A 24528-nucleotide genomic window follows, 5' to 3' on the forward strand; every position below is an offset into this window, starting at 1 on the left:
GCAAAAAGTAAAAAACATTAAGCTGGGGCCACAAATCATTAAAGGGATGTTTGAGTCAATTGTTCGCCCCATTGTATCCTATGGATCTCTAGTTGAAGAAGCCAACCTACTCACGACACATTAACAAAGTTCAAAGAGCCGCATTCAGAAGTGCTCTTCGAATCAGAGGACTAAACGAATGGCACAGTCAAGTCTTTGGACATTCTGCGATTCTAAGACGTGTAAGGAATGTGGGAGTGGTAGCCAATACAAGTGACTATATTTCACCACGGTTGAGCTTTGACCCACCTGACATACAAGTTAAGTATTTTGGGTATTTGTATGGTGTTGTTACACCTTCTTTATTCCAGTTCTCTTATCAAACTAACTTATTAAGATACTTAAAGCTATGAATAAACTTATAATTATTGTTTTCTACTGCTGACTCTGCGTCTTTTTGTGGAGTATTATATTGCAATACGTTGAATAAATGCTCGTATGTTTGGTGTTGGCTAAGCAATGATGATGAATATAATTGCTGACACTGTACCTCGTGTGGAGTGTCGCATTGCAATATGTTGGACGAACAATTATTATAGTTCGCCATCGTTTGACCAAAGTATTAGGGTGGGACAATGGAGATTGTGTTAACTCCTCCCCTACTTAAGTAAGGGCCGTCCTCGGGTCTTTTGTAGCTATCAATGACAGCTTCAATAACATCGCGATTTACTGTTCGTCTTCGACACAATTTGAATGAAATATAATCTTTGAAGATACGGCAGGCTCAATATCTCTTGATGACTTGTGATATTAACTATAGTAGATATAGCCGACGTCGGTACCATCTTCAGTACCATCTTCTGGTTTTTGTATATGGAGTCATTAATACTGATTTCATCTTGAAACGTAATCAAATATGTACCGGTAATTATTGTTACGGTTCCTTCTGGGTTTTTTATAGTGGCTCTGTTGTCGTTTATTATCATGACACCATCATCGACAATCTCCAATGGTTCAAGATGACTTGGTCTTGTGCTGCAGTGTGCTATAGTACCCGAATGAAGCTGTTGAGCACAAGTTGGTTGAGAATATTCTTGACAAAATGATGAAGTTAGCGTTGAGGTATAGTTTCCTATTGCAATTATACGATTTCAGCAAGATGTAGTATTGTGCCATTATGTTGGACGGGGTGCATAATTATTTTCTTACATACTGATTTGGGCTTGGGATATTTAATAAGAAAATGCAACATTTCATTATACAGTAGGACCTTAATTAGTGATACTTCTAGCAAGTCTGTTACAGTTGTATTTGTTGAACTTATTTGTAATAATTCATTTACATCATCGGAATCTAATAACGTAGGATTAATTACATCTGCTTTTAAAAGATTATTAGATTCCGATGATGTAAATGAATTATTACAAACTAGTACGGACTCACCAACTTCAAATGTTCTATTTTGCCTAGAGGCATTGTTTCTATTTAGTACGGTCTGTTGAGCTTTTGAATTTTTTTCTTTAATTTCCTCCCTTAATTCGGATGAGGAGAATTGGAAAATATCTATCGGTCGTTTGTTGGTTATTGAGTGAATAGGCCGATTATATTTTATGGTTGCTAGTAAAATAAGGTCAACTGTGCTTTCCATTTTCTTTTCTAATTTGAGGCATCTAGCTATTTCAGAAAGTGTGCTATGAAAGCGCTCGACTTGTCCATTTGATGTGCTATGAAGGGGAGCAGCGTTTTCCACTTTAACATTAAATTGGTCCCGTAGCAGGGACATAATAGTCTCAGATTTTAGTGAAGGTTCGTTGTCATAGTAAATATTTTCCGTGTGTGGAAAAAGATTCATTAATTGTATAATCAGGCCTTTTAAGTATATTATTGTACGAGATGGAATATGTTGAATAACCGCAAACTTTGAAAATTTATCGATGCATGTTAGGAAAATTTTTTTATCCGTTGAAAATACATCGATATGAAGCATTTCGCCTACGTAAGATGGTGTTGGGGTTACCCCAAGCTCATGTTTCATAGGGTGTCTGTCGTATTTAGCCCTCGAACAGATTTTACAATTTGCAGCAATTTCATTTGCCAACTTTGCCATTTTTGGAAAATAATAATCAGAAAGTATCTGCTTAACATTATTATGTTATGTTCGATGGCAATAATTTCCCTCTGTTCATTTTTATCAAAAATGTCCTGGACAAAGTTTTTGCAGTGCCAAAATTTAGTAGAGGGAAAGTATCTAACCAATTCATGCTGAATACAGGCTAAAGTTGGCAGATCGCAATGTATTGCATTTACGACATTTGGACTGATCACTGATTTTACTTCGTTTAGCAATGTTTCCCTGCTTGTGAAGTCAATCATATGTCGAGTCTTCTCAGTAAAGACAATAAAATTTCTTTTAAGTAGGAAATTTGCCTCCCGGAGGACAATTTGGTTCCTAAAGCAATTGACCGGTTTTTCTGTAGACTCAATGGTATAGGTCAAAGATATTTCGCTGTGTACCGTTGCGAGATCTGAGTGATTATCCTCTTCCAAAGTATTCAAAGATTGAGGCTCGAAATGTTTCTCGGTGCGCATAGATTCTACATTCAGAGTATGGATGTTCTGTCGTGAAAGGGCGTCCGCCACATAATTCTCCTTTCCAGGTTTATAAATAATTTTGGCATTATGTTCGTCAACAAATGCTGCCCACCGTTTTATCTTAACATTCGGATTTCTATCAGACACTGAAAATGTAAGTGGTTGGTGGTCTGTGTAAATATTTAAATATCTAACTCCATATAAAAAGTTCCTCAATTTTTGAAGAGCCCAAACAATAGCTAAGAGCTCTCGCTCATTAGTGGCATAGTTTTGCTCTTTATCTTTAAGGGTTCTGGAAATCATGGTGATCACCCTTTTTGATTGAGAAGTACTAATCTTACCGTTTTCGCCCTTTAGAATATCTGTTAGCGGCTTGGCGATAGATGCGAAATCTTTAATAAAGCATCTGTAATAACTTGCCAATCCTAGAAACGACCTTACGTTGAAGGTGTAGAAGGTGTTTCATAATTAAGGATGGCCTTTACTTTTTCCAGGCTCGTTCTGATGCCATTTCTGGACACAAAAAAACCGAGGTATTCGACACTTTCCCGAAAGAAATGTGATTTTTCCCGAGAAATTCTCATATTGGCCCCCTATAATCTCTCCAGTACCCACTCAATATGTTTCACATGGTCTTCTTCGGTTTCAGAGAAAATAATGACGTCGTCGACGTAAACATAGCATGACTTTCCAATTTGCTCTGTCAGGACACCGTCGATGGCCCTTTGGAAAATGCTGGGGGCATTCTTCAGACCAAAAGGAAGACGGCAAAATTCATGTTTTCTATTTCCAACTGAGAATGCAGTTTTTTCACGATCTTGTTCAGATAGTGTTATTTGATGGAAACCTGATTTAAGGTCAAGTGTCGTAAAAAATCTTGCTTTGCCAAGATTTGAGAGATTGACGGGTATTTGGGGTATTGGGTATTTGTCATCGATCGTAATGCTGTTCAGTTTCCTGAAGTCTATAACTAATCGTTTTTTGGTATTACCGTATTCATCCTTGCCTTTTTTATCAACAAACCAAACGGGATTATTGTAGGGTGATCTGGAAGGCCGTATTATGCCGTTATGCAGAAGTTCTTTTGCTTCATTGTTAACAAAACCTGCTACACCCATGGGATATGGGTATAGTTTTGTATAAACGGGATCACTAGAATTAATTCTAATGGTAGCTACAATATTCGTATTATATGGAAGTGATTCTTTGGAGTTTGCAAAAACACCCGAAAAATTTTTTATCACTTCCTTAAATTTTTCCGCAACGATTTGAGGTATTTTCGTGTCCTCAACTTGTGTAAAATTTACGTTTACGCATTTTAAAAATTGGAAAGATAAAAAAATTACTATTGGTTTGAAAAATATTTATGGTACATTTTTCCTTAATTGCTGTGAAACCATGAATAGATTTCACTATGAACGGGTTGGCTACGGGAATAATACCTTTTAAACCTTTTATAGGTTTGATATAATTCTTCGAAGCCCCCGTATCAATAAGCAATTTTATGATTTTCCCTGCCACTTTCCTTTCTATAAATGGTAGCAGGGAGTTGTGCCTAAAAAATTAATCTGGTCAAATTCATCCCCAGCATCGATTACAATATCGTCTGCTTCGGTTTCTGCCATTTGATGGTAGTCTTGACCACATCCGGACTCATCTTGAGAAATGTGATTAATTCTCTGATGTTTTAGCCCAGTGTATTTTGTTGGGTCTTTTCACGGCCTGCCAATTTGGTCGATTTTGGAACGGCTGTGGTAGGTTCTGATTTTGATCGTATTGATTCTGAGGTAAGCCCTGTGTAGATGGCTTGAATTTAGTTGATTGTCTGAATCGCATAGATTCATCGACCTCCATGGGTTCTATTTGATTATTTTCGTTCTTGTTTGAACGATTCGAATTTCTTTTAGAAAAGTACGGATTTTTACTTTGAACATTTCCGTGTGCGAAATGTGTTTCATACTTATACTTATCTCTGTCCTCGCGTGATTTAGCGAAGTTTGACGCGAATTGTTATCTTTCCCCATTTGACTCAACCTCTTGGGCCAATGCCAATGCTGATGGTAAGTCGGATGGACGAGCGGAAAATAATACATTAATCAAATCTTGTTTTGTGCCAGAAATGAAAACGCGTAACGCATCCATTCTGTATTTTTCGTTCATACAATTTGCGACAACACTTTCATATGACATAGTGGTTTTGTTGGTAAGTAATGTCAGTTTCTTTTCTACTTCATCATAGAATTCTAGTAACGTCATATTACCCTGACGAAGAGTGGACAACTCTTGCTTAATTAAGTAAATTGGACGCTTATCCGAATAAGTAAAGTCCAGTCGGGCAATAATAGCCTTAAAATTTAACACTGTATTGAATGAGGATAACACCATATCGGCTTGACCCTTTATTTTATTTCGAATTATGGCTACTGCCTGATAGTGTTTAGAACTTCCATCGTAAGGCTCGAACAACTTATAAGCTGTATGAGCAGCCTGGCGCCATCAAACGTACGTTTCATGCTTGCCTTCAAAGTCTGGTAAGGATTTTACAACCTCTAAGGACTCATCACACCGAATTTCTTTGTTAATTTCAACATCCTTATAAGGCACAACTTCAGGAGTCGATAAAGAGAATTTTTCAAGTTTATTATCAATATCGGAAATTTGTTTTTCAAATTGCTGTCTTTGAACTTTCAAAGCCGCCGAAATGGTAGAGTCAACAAGCACACGTATGCTTTCTGCGGTAGTTGCCATTATATTATTATTGTCAGATCTTTTGTCTACAGGAATTTGATTGAAGGAATCTATTATAAATTCTACTTCTTGGTTAAGATCGCGATTATTCATTAATATCAGAAAAAAAACGAACAGGCTTTTATTTTAAAATTTCACGAATTTAAAAAAAAAAAACAAAAAAAAAACAAGCGGAATTAATTTTAAATATTATCGAAACCAATTTTTGCTAGCAGCCACTCACTTCTTATTAAGATCTTTATGATTCACTATATAATATTTATCATACATATTTTTCCAAACACTCGATTTGTGTTATTTAATATTAATTTTAATAATAAATGTATTATTCAATATTTACTATCTTACAATCGTATAAGTAGAGACTCCATTTTATGTTGTGGGTGTCCTCTCCGCTGATGATGTTGTCGCCGTTGTTATTGTTGTCCTCTTGTGTTTCTTATTTCTACGCAGCCCAGACTAATTTCGAAGCCTGGTGACGCACCTTCTTTCCAAGTTTTCACTTAATGTTTTTAAGTTTTTTATAAACTTATTTTATATTTATTTTTTAACCCTGTTGGGCGCCAGTTAAGTATTTTGGGTATTTGTATGGTGTTGTTACACCTTCTTTATTCCAGTTCTCTTATCAAACTGACTTATTAAGATACTTAAAGCTATGAATAAACTTATAATTATTGTTTTCTACTGCTGACTCTGCGCCTTTTTGTGGAGTATTATATTGCAATACGTTGAATAAATGCTCGTATGTTTGGTGTTGGCTAAGCAATGATGATGAATATAATTGCTGACACTGTGCCTCGTGTGGAGTGTTGCATTGCAATATGTTGGACGAACAATTATTATAGTTCGCCATCGTTTGACCAAAGTATTAGGGGGGGACAATGGAGATTGTGTTAACTTACACATACCTAACAGAGACGCCTGGGCCCATAACAACCCACCTTTCCGCGGTATAGCTGTTTATACCGACGGCTCAAAGATGGACTGTGGAACGGTAGCTGGTGTCTTCTGCGATACCCTTAATGTTCGTGAATCCTACATGATTGGAAACAAATGTAGCGTATTTTAGGCAGAAATCTTTGCGGCCAAAGAGGCCACAGACCTGCTGGTCACGAGGAATACTGAGGTCAGCGGTCCGGTGACTATATATGTCAATAGTCATTCACATATATGTCCTACAGGTCATTCACAGACATTACTTTGAGAGAATCTAACAAAAATGGCTGGACGAAATGCGTTGCACCATCTCCAAAAGAATATGGCCCACACTCTATGAGAAGAGAACAAAGCCGCTACTGTCATTGTCGAAACCTGATTTAAAGCTTGTGGTGGGTATCATCACATGCCGCTGTAAGGTGAGGGCAATGACCTCGAAATGGGACACCGACGACATTGACTACTGTAGGATCTGTCAAGATGAAGAAAAAATCGAGACAGTCGAACACTTGCTCTGCCACTGCCCAGAGCCTGTGTGAGACACAGGCTGGTGGGAGAACTAGTGTCACATGACCTATCTTCTTTTTCTAACACTGATCCTATAGTAATCCTTCAATTAGCCAGAAGATTCAAGTGGCTAAAAACGGCACGGCAAATTCCTCAGCTGTAGATCACACTCTATAACTCTATCTCCTATCTTCACCCCCTTCTATCAAGCACTCCTTCCTTTGTTCTTACTATTCTTCTAGGATGAACACAATGGACCTATAGGTCTCCGAATGGAGCGGTTGCCATATGGCAACTGCGCGTCCTTTAACCTAACCTACATATGATCAGAAAATTATTTAGGCCAACGTTTAATAAAACCTAAGACAACGGATGCTTTATTTACGCTTACATTTTTTTCAATTTAACTCCACGCCATTAGGAGGGCACTACTTAAAAATGTTATTTAAATCACTTTGAATAAGTCAACCTTTATTTAAGATTTATGAGTCATGAGTAATTTAACATCATCAGCGTATATTAATAATTTAGAATGCTCAATTGAATTTGGTAGTTCATTAACAAACAATATAAATAGAAGTAGACTATGATGACTTCCTTGTGGAACACCAGATGAAACATCGATAGATTTAGAATGACAACCTTCGAACAAAACTATCTGAGACCTGTCGCGCAAATAGGATGAAATCCATAAAACCAAGTTTCTATTTAATCCTATACGTTCAAGTTTGAATAAAAGTAACTTATGATTGAGTTTATCAAAAGCTTTGCTGAAGTCGGTATAAATTGTATCACTTTGTTTGTTGTGAACAAACCCTTTAATTACCTCTGATGAGAATTAAATTAGATTAGTAATGGTTGAGAGTCCACTGCGGAAACCATGTTGAAATGGACTTAGGATAAATTTGATTTTATGGGAAATTACATCAGTAATTAATTTTTCAAACAACTTTGGAATGGCACCCAACTTTGCAATTCCCTTACAGTTGGAAACATCTAAGCTGCCAGATTAATGTAGAGGCACCAAATACGATTTTTCCCATCATAAGTGAAATGACTAAATTAAAGTAAATAATTGTATAAGAGTGTTAAAGGGACTGACAAGGTATTCGAACAGGATTTTAATGTTCATATTATTGCCATTCGGACCCGGACTTTTTACTGCTTTTAAATGATGTAGACCCTTTGAAACTTTTTGGAACTTAAAATATAGTGTAGTTACTTCAGCAATTTCTGGTAATTTATATGGATTCCTATCCATATATTTGCGGAAAGTTGTCATAAGAATAGACAGACGCGAAAAACTTAGCAAAACATTCAGCGATTTCAGTATCGGAAACATATTTATTATTATCAACTTTTAATACAAAAGGTTAAGAAGATGTTTTTCTTTTTAAATTTACAAAATCGTAAAAAGACTTTGGATTACATTTAAAATTATTTTTGACTGTATTTAGATAATTACAATAGACAATTGTATAATTAGCGAGCTAATGTCGGACCAAGATTTCTTATAATTTCGAAACAGTTTGTTCTTAGAGTTTTTAATAGTTAACAAATTAGGCGTAATCCAAGGAAGTTGTTTGAACTTATTTTTTCGAATTTAGGAATACATTCTTCGAAAAAATTGTTTAAAATGTTATAATTTTCTTTTTAATACGAAGTTCATTAATGTTATTTCAAGAACGTAAAGAAGTCCAATCTATATAAGAAATTAATGAATTTAGTCTATGAAAATTAGTTCTTTTATAATCATTTTTTTGCTGGTTGCGTTGAGCTTCTCGAAGTTATTATACTATTCAGTGACATTAATATACACATTGTAGGATGATACTTATATTCGGGTGTTGAGATAGCAGGGACACTTTTATAATACTTTAAATAATGCATTCTCAACATCAGTACCAGTCTTTAAAGTTAGTCCTGAGGAAGGACCTGCTTGGTCAACTCCTTATCTTTGGAAATTACGAAATATTTAAAGTAAATTATTTAAAAAAAATAAAAAAAATACAATTCTTCGTTATAAGTACAACACTGAAAATTCAAGGTGTTACTCTAACTATTTACCAAAAATGAGAAGAGACTTTAAGTCAAATCCCAAAATTTTCTACAAATTTGTTAATTAAAAAAGAAGAGTCTGACAAATGCCTGATTGTATGAAGCTTGGTAATAAAGAGGCCTCTACCTCTGTTGAAATAGCAGATATGTTCGCTGAATTCTTTCAAAAAAATTACTCTACTTATACTTTTAATTCTAATTATTCGTATAGCATTAAAAATTAAACTATTTTCCTTTAATTACTCTTACTGAGGCTGAATTTTTTAATGGTTTAACTTCTTTGAAGTACTGTTGCTCCCCAAGTCCGGGCGGTGTTCCTGCTAATATTCTAAAAATGCGTGCATTCGAATCGTACAAACCACTCACTAATATTTTCAATAATTCTTTAGCTTCAGGCTATTTTCCTTTGTTTTGTAGATCCATTTTTAAGTACCTTTATATAAAACTGGTAGTAGGAATGTGATTGAAAATTATAAAGGAACTTGCTGGCCTGGCCCTCGTTGCCGGCCCGTACTTTTAGTCTTTAAAGCATAATAAATCACAGATCTGACTTATGTAGGCGGCACAATTTTGATTATAAGTAATGACTCCATTATAATGACTCCAATTTTGATTATAAGTAATGACTTGATTATGAGTAATGACTCCATGACTAAATATAAATTAATATTCATGGCAAAAATTATAACTACCGTCGGTTTCAGATATTTTGAATAGCCTGAACTTATTTTTCAGCTATAGGCTTTAATTTGAGTGTTAAATACCATATGATAAAGAACATCTATATTAGCCCCATGTGAAAATTCAGCTCAATTTTTGGTATTTTAAAAAGCATTCAAATGAGCTATAATTTGAAATTTGTATTTCCAACGTTTAAAATCCCTTACTGCGAAGAATTTAGTTTTGTCCACCTTATACTTGAAGGCAGAATGTTGTCAGAATAGAAAAAAATTACTATTTTGCTCCGATTACCGTAAGATGGACATTAATTGTTTGTCATTTAAATTGTGCGGTGGAGATCCAATAAAGTTACTTTATAATATCGTATTTTTTTCATGTTTCTGTCACAATTTCCGACTGAATGAGTCCCAGATTGACATTTCGGAGTTTATTTCATATAGACGTACATCCCAAATCTACGTTCCCAACCAATATTCCCTTGGGGGTTACAAATTCAATAGAATACCAAATTTTCTTTTCTGACCACACTTTGGTTGGGAAAGTGAACTTGGGGGTATACTAATGTGGGGACTATACTTAAATAAATGCCTATGTGGATAATTATCTGTAAGATGATATTCTACCCCAGGGTTTTTTTTTACCCCAGGTAGCATCAAGACTAAGATGCGCCCTTTTCCGAAAAATAAAAATTTTATAACAAGAGATTTTCTTCCCTCTTAGAAACAAAGATGTCAAATCAGGGCCAAAAAATGAAAAAAGTGGCCAAGACCCCGAAAATACCTTAAATCATATGATGGTGATACCAAAACGTGATCATTTTTGCAAAGATGGTTTCTTCTTAAATTATCAACATAAGCTAAAATTAGTACGAAATATATGGTTAAAATGTAGAATATACTTGAAATCGGGTTGTTCCGTTATCGGGGGTTATGACCCATATAATGACCTGCCAAAGCGATTAAAGGTATCTTGAATGTTTAGGAAGAATTTCTATTTTGCGTCCTTTATAGTCGGTATTTGACTGATTGCAGTCCCAATGTATTTTGCATTTTGTGTTCTCATTTGACAATTTATTGTCATATGAAAGAAGCAGGTCAACTTTTTGAAATGAACCACATAACGCTTTTTCGGTCATTTTTGTTTGTTTAAATGTGTTCGCATCTTCCAGCTGAAGCACGCTGTAGGTCCTGGAGTAGAACGCATTTAACATCGTATTGCGCCCTCATTTCATTTTTAATATTATTCATTCAGAATTCAAAACAATAAAAAATGTACACTTCAATATAGAAAAAAGAAAAATAATGTTCAACTGGTTCGCTGATTTTTTTGCGGCAAATTTTTAAAGGTCCTTACGAAGTTTGTCGGTAGAATGTACTATTATTTTGAAATTCGATTCCATTGAAAAATTTTCGATTTTTCCCGATTTTAGAAATTTCATATAAAGCGATAACGGATAAAACTGTTATTTATAGATTTTATGTATTTATTGGGTAATACGAATAAATACATAAACTCTAAAAATAACAGTTTTATTCGTTGTGGCTTTATACTACCCAAAAAAACCTACACATCATATTAGAAAAAAAACACTACAAATGTACATTCGAAAATAGTAAGTCAATATGGAAAAAATATGCAATATAAAACATTACTATTATACATTTTAAAAGTCAAAATGAAAATGTTCAAATTTCACATTTTTACTTGAGCTTTTACAATTTTTTTGGATTTTATTCTGTTCTGCAAAGAGGCAATTCCGAATTTGTCTGAATCGTTAAAATCAGACCGGCATATACCGGTAGTATGTATATACTATGTATGTAGTAACTAACACAACTTTCTTTTACATATAGAAAGATAGATTCAAAAGTAGGCGCGTTTCTCAGCCTCTAAATAAGTACTTAGGGTTGGATGGAAAGCCAACAGCATCTCGTAATAATTCTCAAACCGATATCATCATTATTTTGGGAAATATAAGGATTTTAGATAAATCGAAATAGTGGGCGTAAAAGTAGTCGTAGTCAATATTTTTTTCTTTAAAAACCTAACTCGGGGTATGACGAATGTTTGTACAAAAAATGTTTCAAATCGGTCAACCCGTTCTCAACTGATTCCATTACCAACGAATAACAATTGATTTATATATATATAGAAGAAGAAGATAGATTGTAATTCCAAAACTATTTGAACTTTTAGTTTTACGAAGAATAACTTATTTTGTTTTACATTTCATTTCTCCACATCAACATGGTTTCGTCAAAGGAAGGTCGACTTTGACGAATCTAATGGAACTGACATGTCATGTGTTCAGAGGGTTTTCTATGAAAAAAGAAACAGATATAATTTCACTGATTTCAGCAAAGCATTCGATACGGTTGTACACAAATTTTTATTACATATACTGGATATAATGGAATCCGAATATACTTCTATCCGAATGCGAATGTACTTCTATCATAAATTTCTTCTTATTTACAAATACGGACACAACGGGTATCTTTGAGTCACGTCATTTCTAAAACCATTGAAGTGCACTCTTGTGTTCCTCAAGGTAGTCATTAAGTCCTTTGCTTTTTGTTTTCTACTAAAATGATCATCCATCGCTAATTCACTTTTCTAAAATCTTAATGTTCGCAGACGATATTAAACGTTTTTGTAATATTAAGTTAGACGTCCAAGCTTCATATTTACAAATTGATGTACACTCTCTTGTGAAATGGTGTGATGTTAACTGAATGTCGCTTAATCTGAAAAAGTGTAAAAAAAGCATCCCTAATCATTATGTGAAATATATAACAACCTATACAATCGTATTGCTTTGTCAGAACCTATACATGTTTATCAAGAATTCTATATTCAGCTCTAGATGCTAGTAGTTGCCAGGCATATGTGTTACTGTGGTATTGTATTTGCATTGTCAATTATTTTTAATGTTCTTTAATTAAAATGTAATTTGTTTAACCGGCGGAAGTATTTACTATAGCCAGAGTTCCCTAACATTACTAACCCCCCTTAATCCGGATTATGGGGTGTACGTTTTCCATGCGTTATGGGGAGGTGGCTTCCTCGGTCAGCAGGAGCGGGTAAAAGTGGCGTTGGGAACGAGCGATAAAAAAGTAATCGTATATAGTGTTCGTGTGCGTTCTACCTTCTATTGCAGAACGTTATCTTTATAGGTCCATATTTTTACATAGCCCCGCACATAACGGTACCTTCTGGTGTTCAGCTTTTTGTTGATTTTACTAATATTTTTCACGGAAGTTTTTCAAATTTGGTTTTCAATAATCGCAATCGTTTTTAAACAAACTACATAGGTCAAGTTTTTGTATAGCCCCATATTAACGATATTTCCCCATTTTAGTTATTGTGATAATTTTAGCCACATTTTAATCAAGACTGACAATTGAAACGAGCAATAGAAGATTTGATCATCATTGTCCAAATGATTTTGCAGGCATTTGCGGTCTAAAGCGGAAATCGTTTAAATATTTCTATATATATTTTTTACCTCGATGTATTTGTTGTCAGATTTGGAATATGTCCATAGAAGAAAGTCTTACATGTCGACCGAGGAATGGATATACAAAAACACATTTGAGTTTTAACGTACACGTAATCAAAATTGGCATCTTTCTTTATAAAATCATAAATCCCTACAAAAGTTTGACTTTATAACGCATGTTTTATTTTTAAGGTACTTTACATGGTATAATTACAGGTAGCAACAAACCCAGCTGATTTGACTCTATATATTGGTGTCAAATTCGATATGATGTTTTGTGATTTAAATTCATTTCTTGATATACAATAGGTATACACTTTTTTAAACATAAAATTAATAAAAGAAAAATTCGCTGTTATACTTAAAAGGCGCCAACGGCAATTGAGAGGAAACTTTTTTCACCACTAAGGAACAGCAACATCATGTTTCCTAAAATTGCAAAATGAAGAATACATTCAAATTAAAACCAAACTGCATATATAGTTTGGTTTCAATATGAAAGGGATGTTGTTTTTTCCACGAATTTCTAGCGATTGCTTGAAGTGTTAAGAGATTTGGATCTACAGTTAAAAACTATACATTCGGGGGAATGATATGAAATCATTAAAACTAAATATTTTAAGAACTGTTTTTCGGCATTTAAAATTTAATAATTCATATTCCAAAAATAAACATTTTTGAAATTAATATAATTTCTTGAAAATTATTTTTTTTTACATTTTGTAACATGTCACTCTGACGTACGTACAAAAACAAATTTGTGTGTGGTTGTTGTTTCGTTTGTTGTACAACAGTTGCTGTTGAATAAATTATGCCATATTTGGCATCCTTCTACAGGTGAAAGACTTATACCCCGACCAAATACTTTTAATTCCGAAATGACGCCGTTAGCCGGTAATTGAGCTAACAGCCTGTTTTTTTCTAAAAAAAAAGTTGCTTTCACTCGAATCGTTCGTATTCAAACGTATTCGTTTTAATTTGGGTTTTTATATAAATTTTGAAAACTCACGGCCATTGCCAAAAATTTTGTTAAGTTTTCGATTTAATTTCATTATGAGTTGTGATGCTTGTGGCAACCCCAATAAATTCAAAACCTATCCAAGAATTGTAAAATAAAATGCAAAAAGTAAAAAACATTAAGTTTGGCCTGACCAAACTTTTAATAAACTCCACCAATGAGTACAGAAAAAAACTTTTAGATAAGTATCTGAATCGTATATATCGTGTTCCACTTTAAACAACAAATACCAGTAAGACCATTTGGAGAATGCTGTTAATTTTTTCAAAAAAACATGAAGTGGGTTAGGCCGTTATAATGTGACTGGGATTATCAAAATACATATACAAAATACGCTATAGGAAAACGTGGAATTAAATATTTAATGTTCTGCTAGAACCCATTATAAACTACAAACACAAATTTTTATACAGATCCGTCAAAAAAATGTAACAAAAAATCATCAAACTAGCGAATATCGGGAGGTAGTGTTATATGGGGCTATACAAAAACATGGACCTATACATACAATGTTTTTGCCACACGGGCTTGAACCTATTATGACATTCAAATACTAATTTGTTAAGACAAATCCGTGGAATATGTGGCAAAAATCATCAACATATTGAATGTCGGTAGTTACCGTTGTATGGGGGCTGTACCAAAACATGGACCTATACATACAATGTTTATCGAACGTTTGCAACGCCACTCATTTTCCACCCCAGCCGACCGAGGGCGGCCATCCCCATACGTAGGGATCACGTACACATCATGATCCACACCATAATAGGTTATCAGCAAGCGTTAGTAATTCCAGCTACAGAAAATGCTCTGTAGTATCTATTTCGAACTTCAAATACCAAATTTGAAACAATTCTGGTAAATAATATCGCTAAACTCACCAACATACCGAATATCGGGAGGTACCGTTATTTGGGGCTATACTAAAACATGCAAAAAAAAAAAAAAAAGATGTTGATGTATTAAAACAGTTCATACGTAAATTCCCTATCACACGCATACAATTTTGGCTTCATTTTGTAACATATTTTTTTTTTTTTTTCAAAACGATAGGTCTGCCCTATCGTTTTTTTTTCTCACGTTCGCTCTCCTATTTGTTTGTTACAAAAAAACCCAAAAATACAAAGGGAAGTTAAAACTTTTGTGTGTATGTCACTGACATTAAAAGCATTTGCTCCAAAAACCGAAATAATTATGCGAACGATTGGCAAAAATATAGTTACAAATACAGGCTGTAAATATAAAAATTAAGAAATAAAAACGCTTCTATGTTCCAACGATTCCGAATTGACCTGAAATTTTTATCACATGTAGGTATCTTTAACTTGATTAAAGGTAAGGTCACATTGGGCAAATATTTGACGAAAAATGTCAAATATTTCTTTGTCACAATTTGACCAACAAATATTATTTGACGGCAAATATAAAAACAGCTGATTTTGGGAAAACAAAATTATTTGCCAGGAAACAAAAATTTGACCAGTGTGTCCATAATGTGAACACATATGATCAATTATTTTCCTCATTTTTTGTCAAACATTTATTTGACGTTGCAAATGTTTTGTAAGGTCAAACAAGGAAAAATATCGGTTTAAAACATTGTCTCACCATTTTTCTTTAAGAACAGAAGCATTTGTAACATGATGTTTAATGAATATAATGACAAACGAATGCAATAAGTAGTTTTGTTTGTTTGGTATTTTTGAATTAATTAACAAAGTCCACCAAAGTGAGTAGTAGGTCAAGATTTCTTCTCAAAATAATTTTCTATATCTATATATATTTATATGTAAACTGTTTACATATGGTTGTTCCAGAATGTTTTTACTACGACAACCGATTTTGCATTTATGATATCGAAGAAAATTGCAAAACTAGTCGATTCTTGCAGGTTCTGGAACAGCCCAATAATTGAACACAACAACATACTACCCTACTATGAATTTTATGCACCATGATTTATATGCATACTTATACGCGTGCATATAAACATACAAAAATTGCAAAAAAAAAAAAAAGTTGTTCTGGCAAGGCATTTATTTCACAACAGCCGGTATTTTGTTTCCCTTCTCCAAAATAAATTACACCCGATACTCTATTTTATTTATGTCTCTCTTTCACTCTCTCTGTCTATTTCTCTCGGCCAAATAAACTTATGTTTCCTCCGAGTTTGATCAAACAATTTCATGGGGAAAATATATTTTATGAATGTGAACATGTGTCAAACATGTTTTCCCATAGCACTATTTGACGCTGTTTGGTGACTGTTTGAACAACCAAAATCTGTCAAATATTTGACTGTAATGTGAACATCGAATCAACTCTGTATGAATTTCACATTTGTTCAGTCAAATATGGGATAACAAATTTCGATTAAATATTTGCCCAGTGTGACCGTACCTTAAGGCAAAGCAGTTTTTTTTATTCGACCCGAAGTTTCGCATACAAAATCCGAGTTTTATCCAAATCTACAAAATATATATACAAAATGGGTATCATTTAAAAGCTTATGGAAATACCAATCCAACAAGTTGTCATAAAATGCTTGTTGTTGGACCCATAATGGGCATAAAAATCTATATAATACATTAAAGACTACACTCTGGTCTTTCCAAAATGGTGCCATATGTGTTGATATCTTTTGTCGCTCCGAAGATATTAGTGACAAAAATCATAACATTGAGATTTTCTTCACTAATATGGATCTAACCTTCATAGCTTTGAAATTACGAAGATATTGACTTTAAGATCGAAGTCCGGCTATATACAAAAGTTATAAAGTTATATATGGAACGCGTAGCCGGTGTTGGACATACCCCAGAAGAGAAAATAACAAGCGTCGGCCGAAGGCCGTTTACTTAAAAAAGCTATACAGTTTAGAAATAAAAACAAAAAAACCGGCCACTTGATAATGATACATAGTTTAGAAAAAGTATTGGTCACGTAGCTGGTGTTGGACATACCCCAGAGTAGAAAATCTCATGTCCCTGCCGAAGGCCGTCTTCTTAAAAAAGCTATAAAGGTTGAATACAATTTGTGGAGAAAAACTCAATTTCAAATTCATTTTATCATTAATATATCCGGAACTACAAGAGATATCAGAGTATTTGACACCGTTTTTCAGATTTAAGACCTTATAGTGGTTCCATTTTCGACTTTTTAAGGGTTGTTCGAAAGGTTCCGGTACAAAAACATTTTTTTTTTGTATCACCACTTGTTGGATAGGAACTTCCATAAAATTTTAAATGATAGCCATTTTGAACATATTAATATTGTACAACGGGATAAAATTCGAGCTTTCAGGTAACTGAGTATTTTCCTTACGAAAAAACGACTTGACAGTAATCAGGTTGAAAATGACCACCAGTTATAAAAAATTGAGGAACAACTCTAGTTTAGTAAAAACTCTTCGATTTTTTCGAAATTTTTCCCAGAGGTAAGTATTTTTACCCTGATTCCGGGAAACTATTTTTCTATTGGGGGACGGACCCGAGACCCCAGATTTTTGACCCGAAATTCCGGGTTCAAGACCCGGCCTGGACCCGGATCCAATTACCCGATATAGACAATATAGGTATCCTTGGAAGGCTTATGAAAATACCTATCCAACAATTTTTTGGACCCGGATTTTTTATAAAACCTACAAAAAGGGTCCATTATGGGGGTAAAAATTGAATTATTGCTGACACTCTTACCTTTCCAAAATGCTACAATTTGTGCGAATTCGCCTAATTTGTTCAACTCGCATAACCCGATTCTAACCAGTTCATTAAAATTATGTTTTCAGTAAAAAAAGGTTAATTTCGCGTAGCAGCGAAACCTATATTGTCTATATCGGGTAATTAGATCCGGGTCTAGTCGGGGTCTTAAACCCAGGTTTTGTGGTTAAAAATCTGTGGTACCGGGTCCGTCCCCCAAGAAAAAAATAGTTTCCCGGGATAAGAGTAAAAATACCCACCACTGGAAAAAGAGTTTTTACTAAACTAGAGTTAAACCAAAATTGAAAATGATCGGACTATAGCCCCTAGACTCGACTTGCTCCCAAACGGAAAGACAAAGTTAATATAACCTACAAAGTATGGTGGAGGGTATAAAAATAATGTTCGAACTGACCATCTCAGGCATTCATTCGTTCAATTGTATACAAAAATGTGAATAACAATGACAATAAAGGCAATGATGAAAAATTTAAGTCGCCTCATATAAAATCAAGAGGCAAAAAGAGAACTATACAAATTGCCGTAAGTAAACTCACCTAGCCTATGTCAAGTTAATTATAAACTATCATAGTCGAAGAGGATTAATGACATGTCGTTAAGTTTGACTGTTGTCAAATTGAAATAACATACCTTTGTAAGTTTTCAGGCTTCCCCCATCCTCTTTCAAAAAAACGTGTTATCAGCATTCTTCTGTAAATGCTGTCTAATTTACTTTTGACCATATTTTATTTCTTAAAATTCTTCAATTCAGATTCAATAACTCTATAATTTGCATAAATAATAATGCAAAAGTTACGTAAAATGTTATTGTTTGTCTTTTGATTGTGTTGTTCCGGAACGAACTAAACCAAAGAAACTATTCTCTAAATGGAACCAACAGAACTGTATTTAATTCTTGTCACAGTAGGTACAATAAAAATATATGTGCTCTCTTTTCAATTATATGAAATCCAGATAATATTCAAAAACCTATATATATATATATATATATATATATATATATATATATATATATATATATATATATATGAAGAATATATGTTCAGTCATGGTACAATGAAGAGATGGTAGGTCAACTTTGAAAAAATTGCAAGTATAGAGGTCTACCTGTTTGGCTTGTAATGTCGGAATTATTATCAAAACAATAAAAAATCAAACAACATGTTGCATTTATTTTGAATAAATAATTGAAATCCGCGATAACTGAATGAAAGGTCGACACTTCTTTTCAAAATCATGTACTATATATCTCTAAAGGATTATTTCGCTACAAAAACTCTAGATTTTGTCGATGCATACATTGAAATAAACGTTTTGAAAACACCCGATTTTGAATGTTTTCTTAACAATTTGTTTGTTATTGAAAAGAAAACACATACATAAACAAATATAGATGACATATTAAGCCAAGAAAATAAAAAAATTGAAATCATATGGTATCATAGCCCTACCTTTATATCATTGTACCATGAGTTCAGTATTACAACAGCTTGTTTTGACATTTAAAACGTTGTGTTTGTTTACATTTTATGTTGGGTGCATGGTAGAAGAATATTTTTCTACTATGGTTGTGTGTGGAAATTAAGCCAAGTAATAATAGGTGCGCCTGGTTATCATAAAATTTGTAACAATTGTTACTGGAAGTCATCTGTTAACACGAAAGTTCTGCAAAAGAGAGCGGTCGGAGAGAGATATTTTGACAGTTCTTTCAATGAGAGTTTGCAAATTCTTGCTTGACAAATTTCTTCTTGCAATCACTTGCAACTCTTCTTCTTCTCATTCACCGACATTCATTGGATGTTTTCTATTGTTTCTGTTTGTGTTTTTAATTTGAAAATATTTTTTTGGAATTAGCAAGACTAATTGTTTTTGGAGAACAACTTCACAAAATGTGAAAAACGTAAATGTTAATATGTGATAAGAAAATAAAAGTCTATGCCGGTTATTACATCTTTTCGATAGATAAAAAAGTGATGTTGTCGGAAACATAAATCGTTTTTCGTTATTACAAGTCTCATTTAAATAAAAACTGTCTGATAAGCAAAAGGCCAGACCATCTTCCCTCTATCTTTTAACGTAAAGTTTACTAAATTCATGTTGCCATATTTTATATTGATAATATGACAATAACAGCAAAATAAATTTAAATAAAGAAATGGATAACGCAAATCATTTATTTTATATTGAAGAACTGAATAATAAATTCATTTCACGAAATTAATTACAAATTCGTTTTGTTTATTATTTTCAACCTAAAATGGAGATGCCATTGTGAAAAAAAATGCTGTGACTACCTGTTACTTTTACAAAAGAAAGAAATGCATAAATTTTAAAGGAAAGATGTAATAATGAGAATCCGATAATGTGATCTTTATCCTTCACTTTTCCTAAAGTAAAGGATAACAAAAGTGGACTATAAAGGGAAGATATAAGGACTGGCCTATTTCTAACATTTTTAGACAAACGCCATTAGCAACACGTTTAAAGGATTCCGGGGAACACATCAAATCTATCTTTCTTTTATTGCTCATATTTTTATTTTATTGCTAATTTCTACTTTTATTTACAAAACTTGTAAAATTAGTGTTGCTTCCTTTGTTTTAATTCTTTTAATGGGGGACAAATTGGTTTGTTTTGACAAAACAGCTGATTATTTACAGGCTTCTGCAAGAATACCGTCTGTTTACTTTTCGCATTTTCTTGGCACAAGAGAATAAAACTACCTTAATCCCTCAGAAAGAAGTTGCTGACCAATCCTTCTGGAAAAGTAACCAGGCACACCTAATACGCCTTTCGGGGGCCATTGCAACAGCCCCAAGTTGATAGTTAGCCCCCTAAATGTTTATGCAAGCCCACAACTATAATATCTTCTACGTCATCGACAAATACCACTAATATTCCAGAAAAATATGGTCAACCATGCCACGCTGTTCGAAGACGTTGAGAACACTACCTTCCGGCCAAGTTTGAAACGTTGGATAGTCAACTATATGTGTGGACGCCAGTCGTACGTGGAATTCCGGAATAAGAAGTCCAAGCCTCGTAGAGTGAAACAGGGAGTTCCCCAAGGTGGGGTGATATCTCCGGAACTGTTTAACCTGTACCTTTCCGGAATTCCGCGCCCTCCAGACGGCATCGAGATCGTAACTTATGCGGATGATTGTACGATCATGGCGTCGGGTCCTGTAGTTGATGACATATGTGTCAGGGTGAATAATTATCTCGCGGAGCTTGCCGCCTTCTTCAACGCGAGGAATATGAAAATATCCGCCACTAAATCGACGGCCACACTATTTACCACATGGACTGCGGAGATGAGAACACAGGTGAATGTGCAGGTCGAGGGGCATATAATTCCGACCACCAACTACCCCAAAATTCTTGGGGTCACATTCGATAGCATGTTCAAGTCTTCCGTGCAAGCCACAGCTATTTGCGATAAAATGAAAAGTAGGAACAAGGTCCTCAAGGCGCTAGCCGGCAGCACTTGGGGTGCGGATAAGGAAACCTTGTTGACCTCTTATAAAGCGATAGTCGGTCTGTGGTTAGCTATGCGGCTCCAGTGTGGTCGGCGAATACAAGTGCAACGCAGTGGAAATGTATTCAGACCTGCCAGAATGCCGCCCTGAGAACTGCAACAGGGTGCCTCCTCATGACGCCTGTGGACCACTTACATGAGGAGACGAAGGTTCTTCCCTTACGTCAGCATAATCATATGCTTTCGTTGCAGTACCTGCTTGGGTGTTATCGCGGGAGTCACCCTAACCACCATATGGTGGATAGAACTCCCCCACCCAGGCGTGACAGGAAGGACCTGCACGATCTAGAGAGAGAGAGGTCCAGAGATATAAGAGAGAGCCTCTAGATCATGAAGCCTATCAAGCGGGTCTGAATAGCATTCATACTGATGCAGTCGCAGAGGTAGTCAATAATTACAGTATGAATGCCATACTCGGAGTCCACCCCCCATCCATTGCAGCTGAAGAACATCGGCTGCCTAGGCAAACCAGGGTAGTTTTGGCCCAACTACGTTCAGGATGGTGCAGCCGTCTCAATTCGTATTGGGCACGAATTGATGAGGATGTGCGGAACGCCTGCCCAGCGTGCGATACAGGCCCGCACAACACGCTGCATTTGTTTAATTGTCCTGCCAAGCCTACCCAACTCCGTCCAGAGGATCTATGGCTACAGCCCATAAAGGTAGCAGAATTCCTAAACCTGGACATTGAGGAAGAACCGGATTAGTCGGAAAAAACAACAGAACGCGTAAAACTGCTACTACAACAACAACAACTAATATTCCAGAAAGAACATAGCATAAATATCGCTACCATTAAAAGCCCTTTAAGAATGCCCAGCAATCAAGCTAGTAAGCATAGCCGATGTAAATTCGCCAAACCATACCAAGTGTTTTCACAGACCACAAAGAGCTGGGGCTTGTGCAAGTTTGGATAAGACCAACTGAGTCATAGCTCTCGTGAAAAGCTGGAGCAACAAAGTAAAATGGCTACACAACAGAGTCAGGCCGTAAAGGGCTAGCACGAATAAAAGAAAACAAGGTGTTGAAAGCCCTTTTAATCTGCGCTACCATTCTCAAGAACATCTTGGATGCCATCAAAGATTTGCCAAATGAAGAAACCTTTGATTACAGTGATTCTGGAATACAGCTCCAAGCCATGGAAAATTCTCACGTTGTTGCGCCAACGATGACACAGTGACCATCAAAGCCCAGGATAATGCCGAGACATTTACTTTTATGTTTGAATCGCCAAATCATGAATAAGTCCCCGACTATAAAATGATACTGATAAATCTCGACCAAGAACATTTGGGCATTCCCGAAACAGATAACTCCTGTGTTGTAAGCATGCATTCAATGGAATTTGCACGGATCCGAGATTTGGGCCAATTCAGTGAAATTATGGTTATCTGTTGTACCAAGGAAGGTGTAAAATGTTCAACATTTGGCGATGTTGGTTTGGTAAATGTTAAATTGGCGCAAAGTTCAAGCAGATGAGGCAGTCATTATTGAAATGCAGGACCCTGTCCCCGTAACATTCGCCTGTCGTTACCTAAATGCCTTTACCAAGGCCAGTTCTTTGTGTGGACAAGTACAGTTGTCTATGTACCATTGGTGGTTAAGTATAGTATACAAATTTGGGTCATATACGTTATAATTTGGCGCCTAAAATTGAAGACCAAAGATAAGCAGTTCAGAGGAGTGAAGTGTACAACAAATTTTCTTCTCAGAGCATTTTTACACCTCCTTTTTTATGAAATAAGTGGCTTGGCCGTGTCATAGTTTCCATCTAAATTGTTATGTTTTAAAAAAGAAGGGCGGTTTTCAAAAATGGTAAAGTCCATATTATGTATGTGCGTTAAATAAAAGTAATACTTTCAGTTCGTCTGCACTTTTACACAATCTTTCTGATTTTTTCTTATCTTTTCTAAATCTGTATCATAGAATTAGGAAAATGTGAGAAAATCCACCATTTCATATTTTATAATCAACAAAATAGTTTGAATTATTTTTTGAATAAATGAGTGAGCTATAATAGTATATGATTTGAGAATAGTCCTCAAGAATGTCCGGTATGTTAGAAATTTTACCAATAAATAAAGTGTATTATTAAAATATATTGACGAATATTTATTAATTTTTAAAAAAGTTGTTATTGTAAAACACTTTTAGTTAAGAAGACATAAACAAAATCTGTTTTTGTGTTCTATTCATTTAGGGCGAATTCAGCATTACAACAACTTGTTTTCACATTTAAAGGTGCCGTCATGATCCAAGCATAAGGTCCCCCATCCAGCTCAGCTGATTACCAGACGATCTGTCAATAAAATTTGAATTCGCTGCAACAAAAACAAACTTCAAAACGATAGCTGCTGGGACAATGAACTGTCAAACCAATTTATAAGTTAAAAATTTTAAATGAAAAATTATTCAAAAAATTATTGCAATGCTTGGATATCAAAAATTGAAATATCAAAATTGTTAAAATGTTTTGTCAAAAATAAGTAGATTTTTATATGTTTTCTAATACGACGCAAATTGGAGGTTGTTACGACATGCAATTTTACAAATATCAACAATTTTTCAATTAACATTTTTAATCTCAAATTCGGTTTGGCGGTTCATTGTCCCAGCAGCTGCGTCAATGCGTCTACCTGTATTTTTCTACCATGTGTTATACATACAAAAAATGACAACACAAAATTCTTCTGTCAAGTCGAAAATATTTATTTTCGCCTCAAGAATTTTGACATTTCATCTGGTAAAATAACAGCTGTTTTTAGATTAATTCGCTCGAAGGAAGACCTTATAACTGTGCCATGGGTGCCGTCAACTGGGGCGATGCGACTACCTAGTAGCAACCTTGGTTGCTTTGTTGTAGCAATTCGCCGATGCGGTTATCTGTTAAAACTACCTTGTTACATTCAATATGTCAATAAAATTCAAAAGTTTTTTCAAATATAAGTAGATTTTTATATGTTGTCTTATACTACGTCATTCGAAGGCTATTATAATTCGCGTTTTTCAACAATTTTTACAAATTTAAATAATTTTTCATTCAACATTATCAATTCCAAAATTGGTTTGACAGTTCATAGTCCCAGCAGCTTTGTCGACGCGTCTACCTATATTCTTCTACCATGGTACTCATATATCACTGCTGATTATTATGCTGGTTACTGATAACTTCTTAAGAAGTAGTCGTATTCACTTTTTGAGAGATTTTTCGTTGAGATAAACTTTTGAATTGATGTGGTAATACGAT

The 24528-nt window shown here is 34.7% G+C and overlaps 1 protein-coding gene and 1 pseudogene across 3 annotated transcripts in view; one reads left to right on the plus strand and one right to left on the minus strand.

The window, feature by feature from the left end:
• LOC101892077 (protein ABHD18) overlaps positions 1-18603 on the minus strand; it is a 515891-nt gene extending 497288 nt beyond the window's left edge. For all 3 annotated transcript variants that reach the window (XM_059129066.1, XM_059129065.1, XM_059129067.1), the window contains exon 1: positions 18374-18603. In XM_059129066.1, coding sequence (XP_058985049.1) covers positions 18374-18465 — 92 coding nt within the window. In that variant the 5' untranslated portion in view covers positions 18466-18603. The remainder of the gene's footprint in view (positions 1-18373) is intronic.
• A 3490-nt stretch (positions 18604-22093) lies between these two features.
• On the plus strand, positions 22094-22951 carry LOC101891882 (proliferating cell nuclear antigen-like; annotated as a pseudogene).
• Positions 22952-24528: the final 1577 nt, after the last annotated feature.

The sequence above is a fragment of the Musca domestica genome, unplaced genomic scaffold (assembly GCF_030504385.1).
Source record: "Musca domestica strain aabys unplaced genomic scaffold, Musca_domestica.polishedcontigs.V.1.1 6, whole genome shotgun sequence".
In the NCBI taxonomy this organism is placed as follows: Eukaryota; Metazoa; Arthropoda; class Insecta; order Diptera; family Muscidae; genus Musca; species Musca domestica.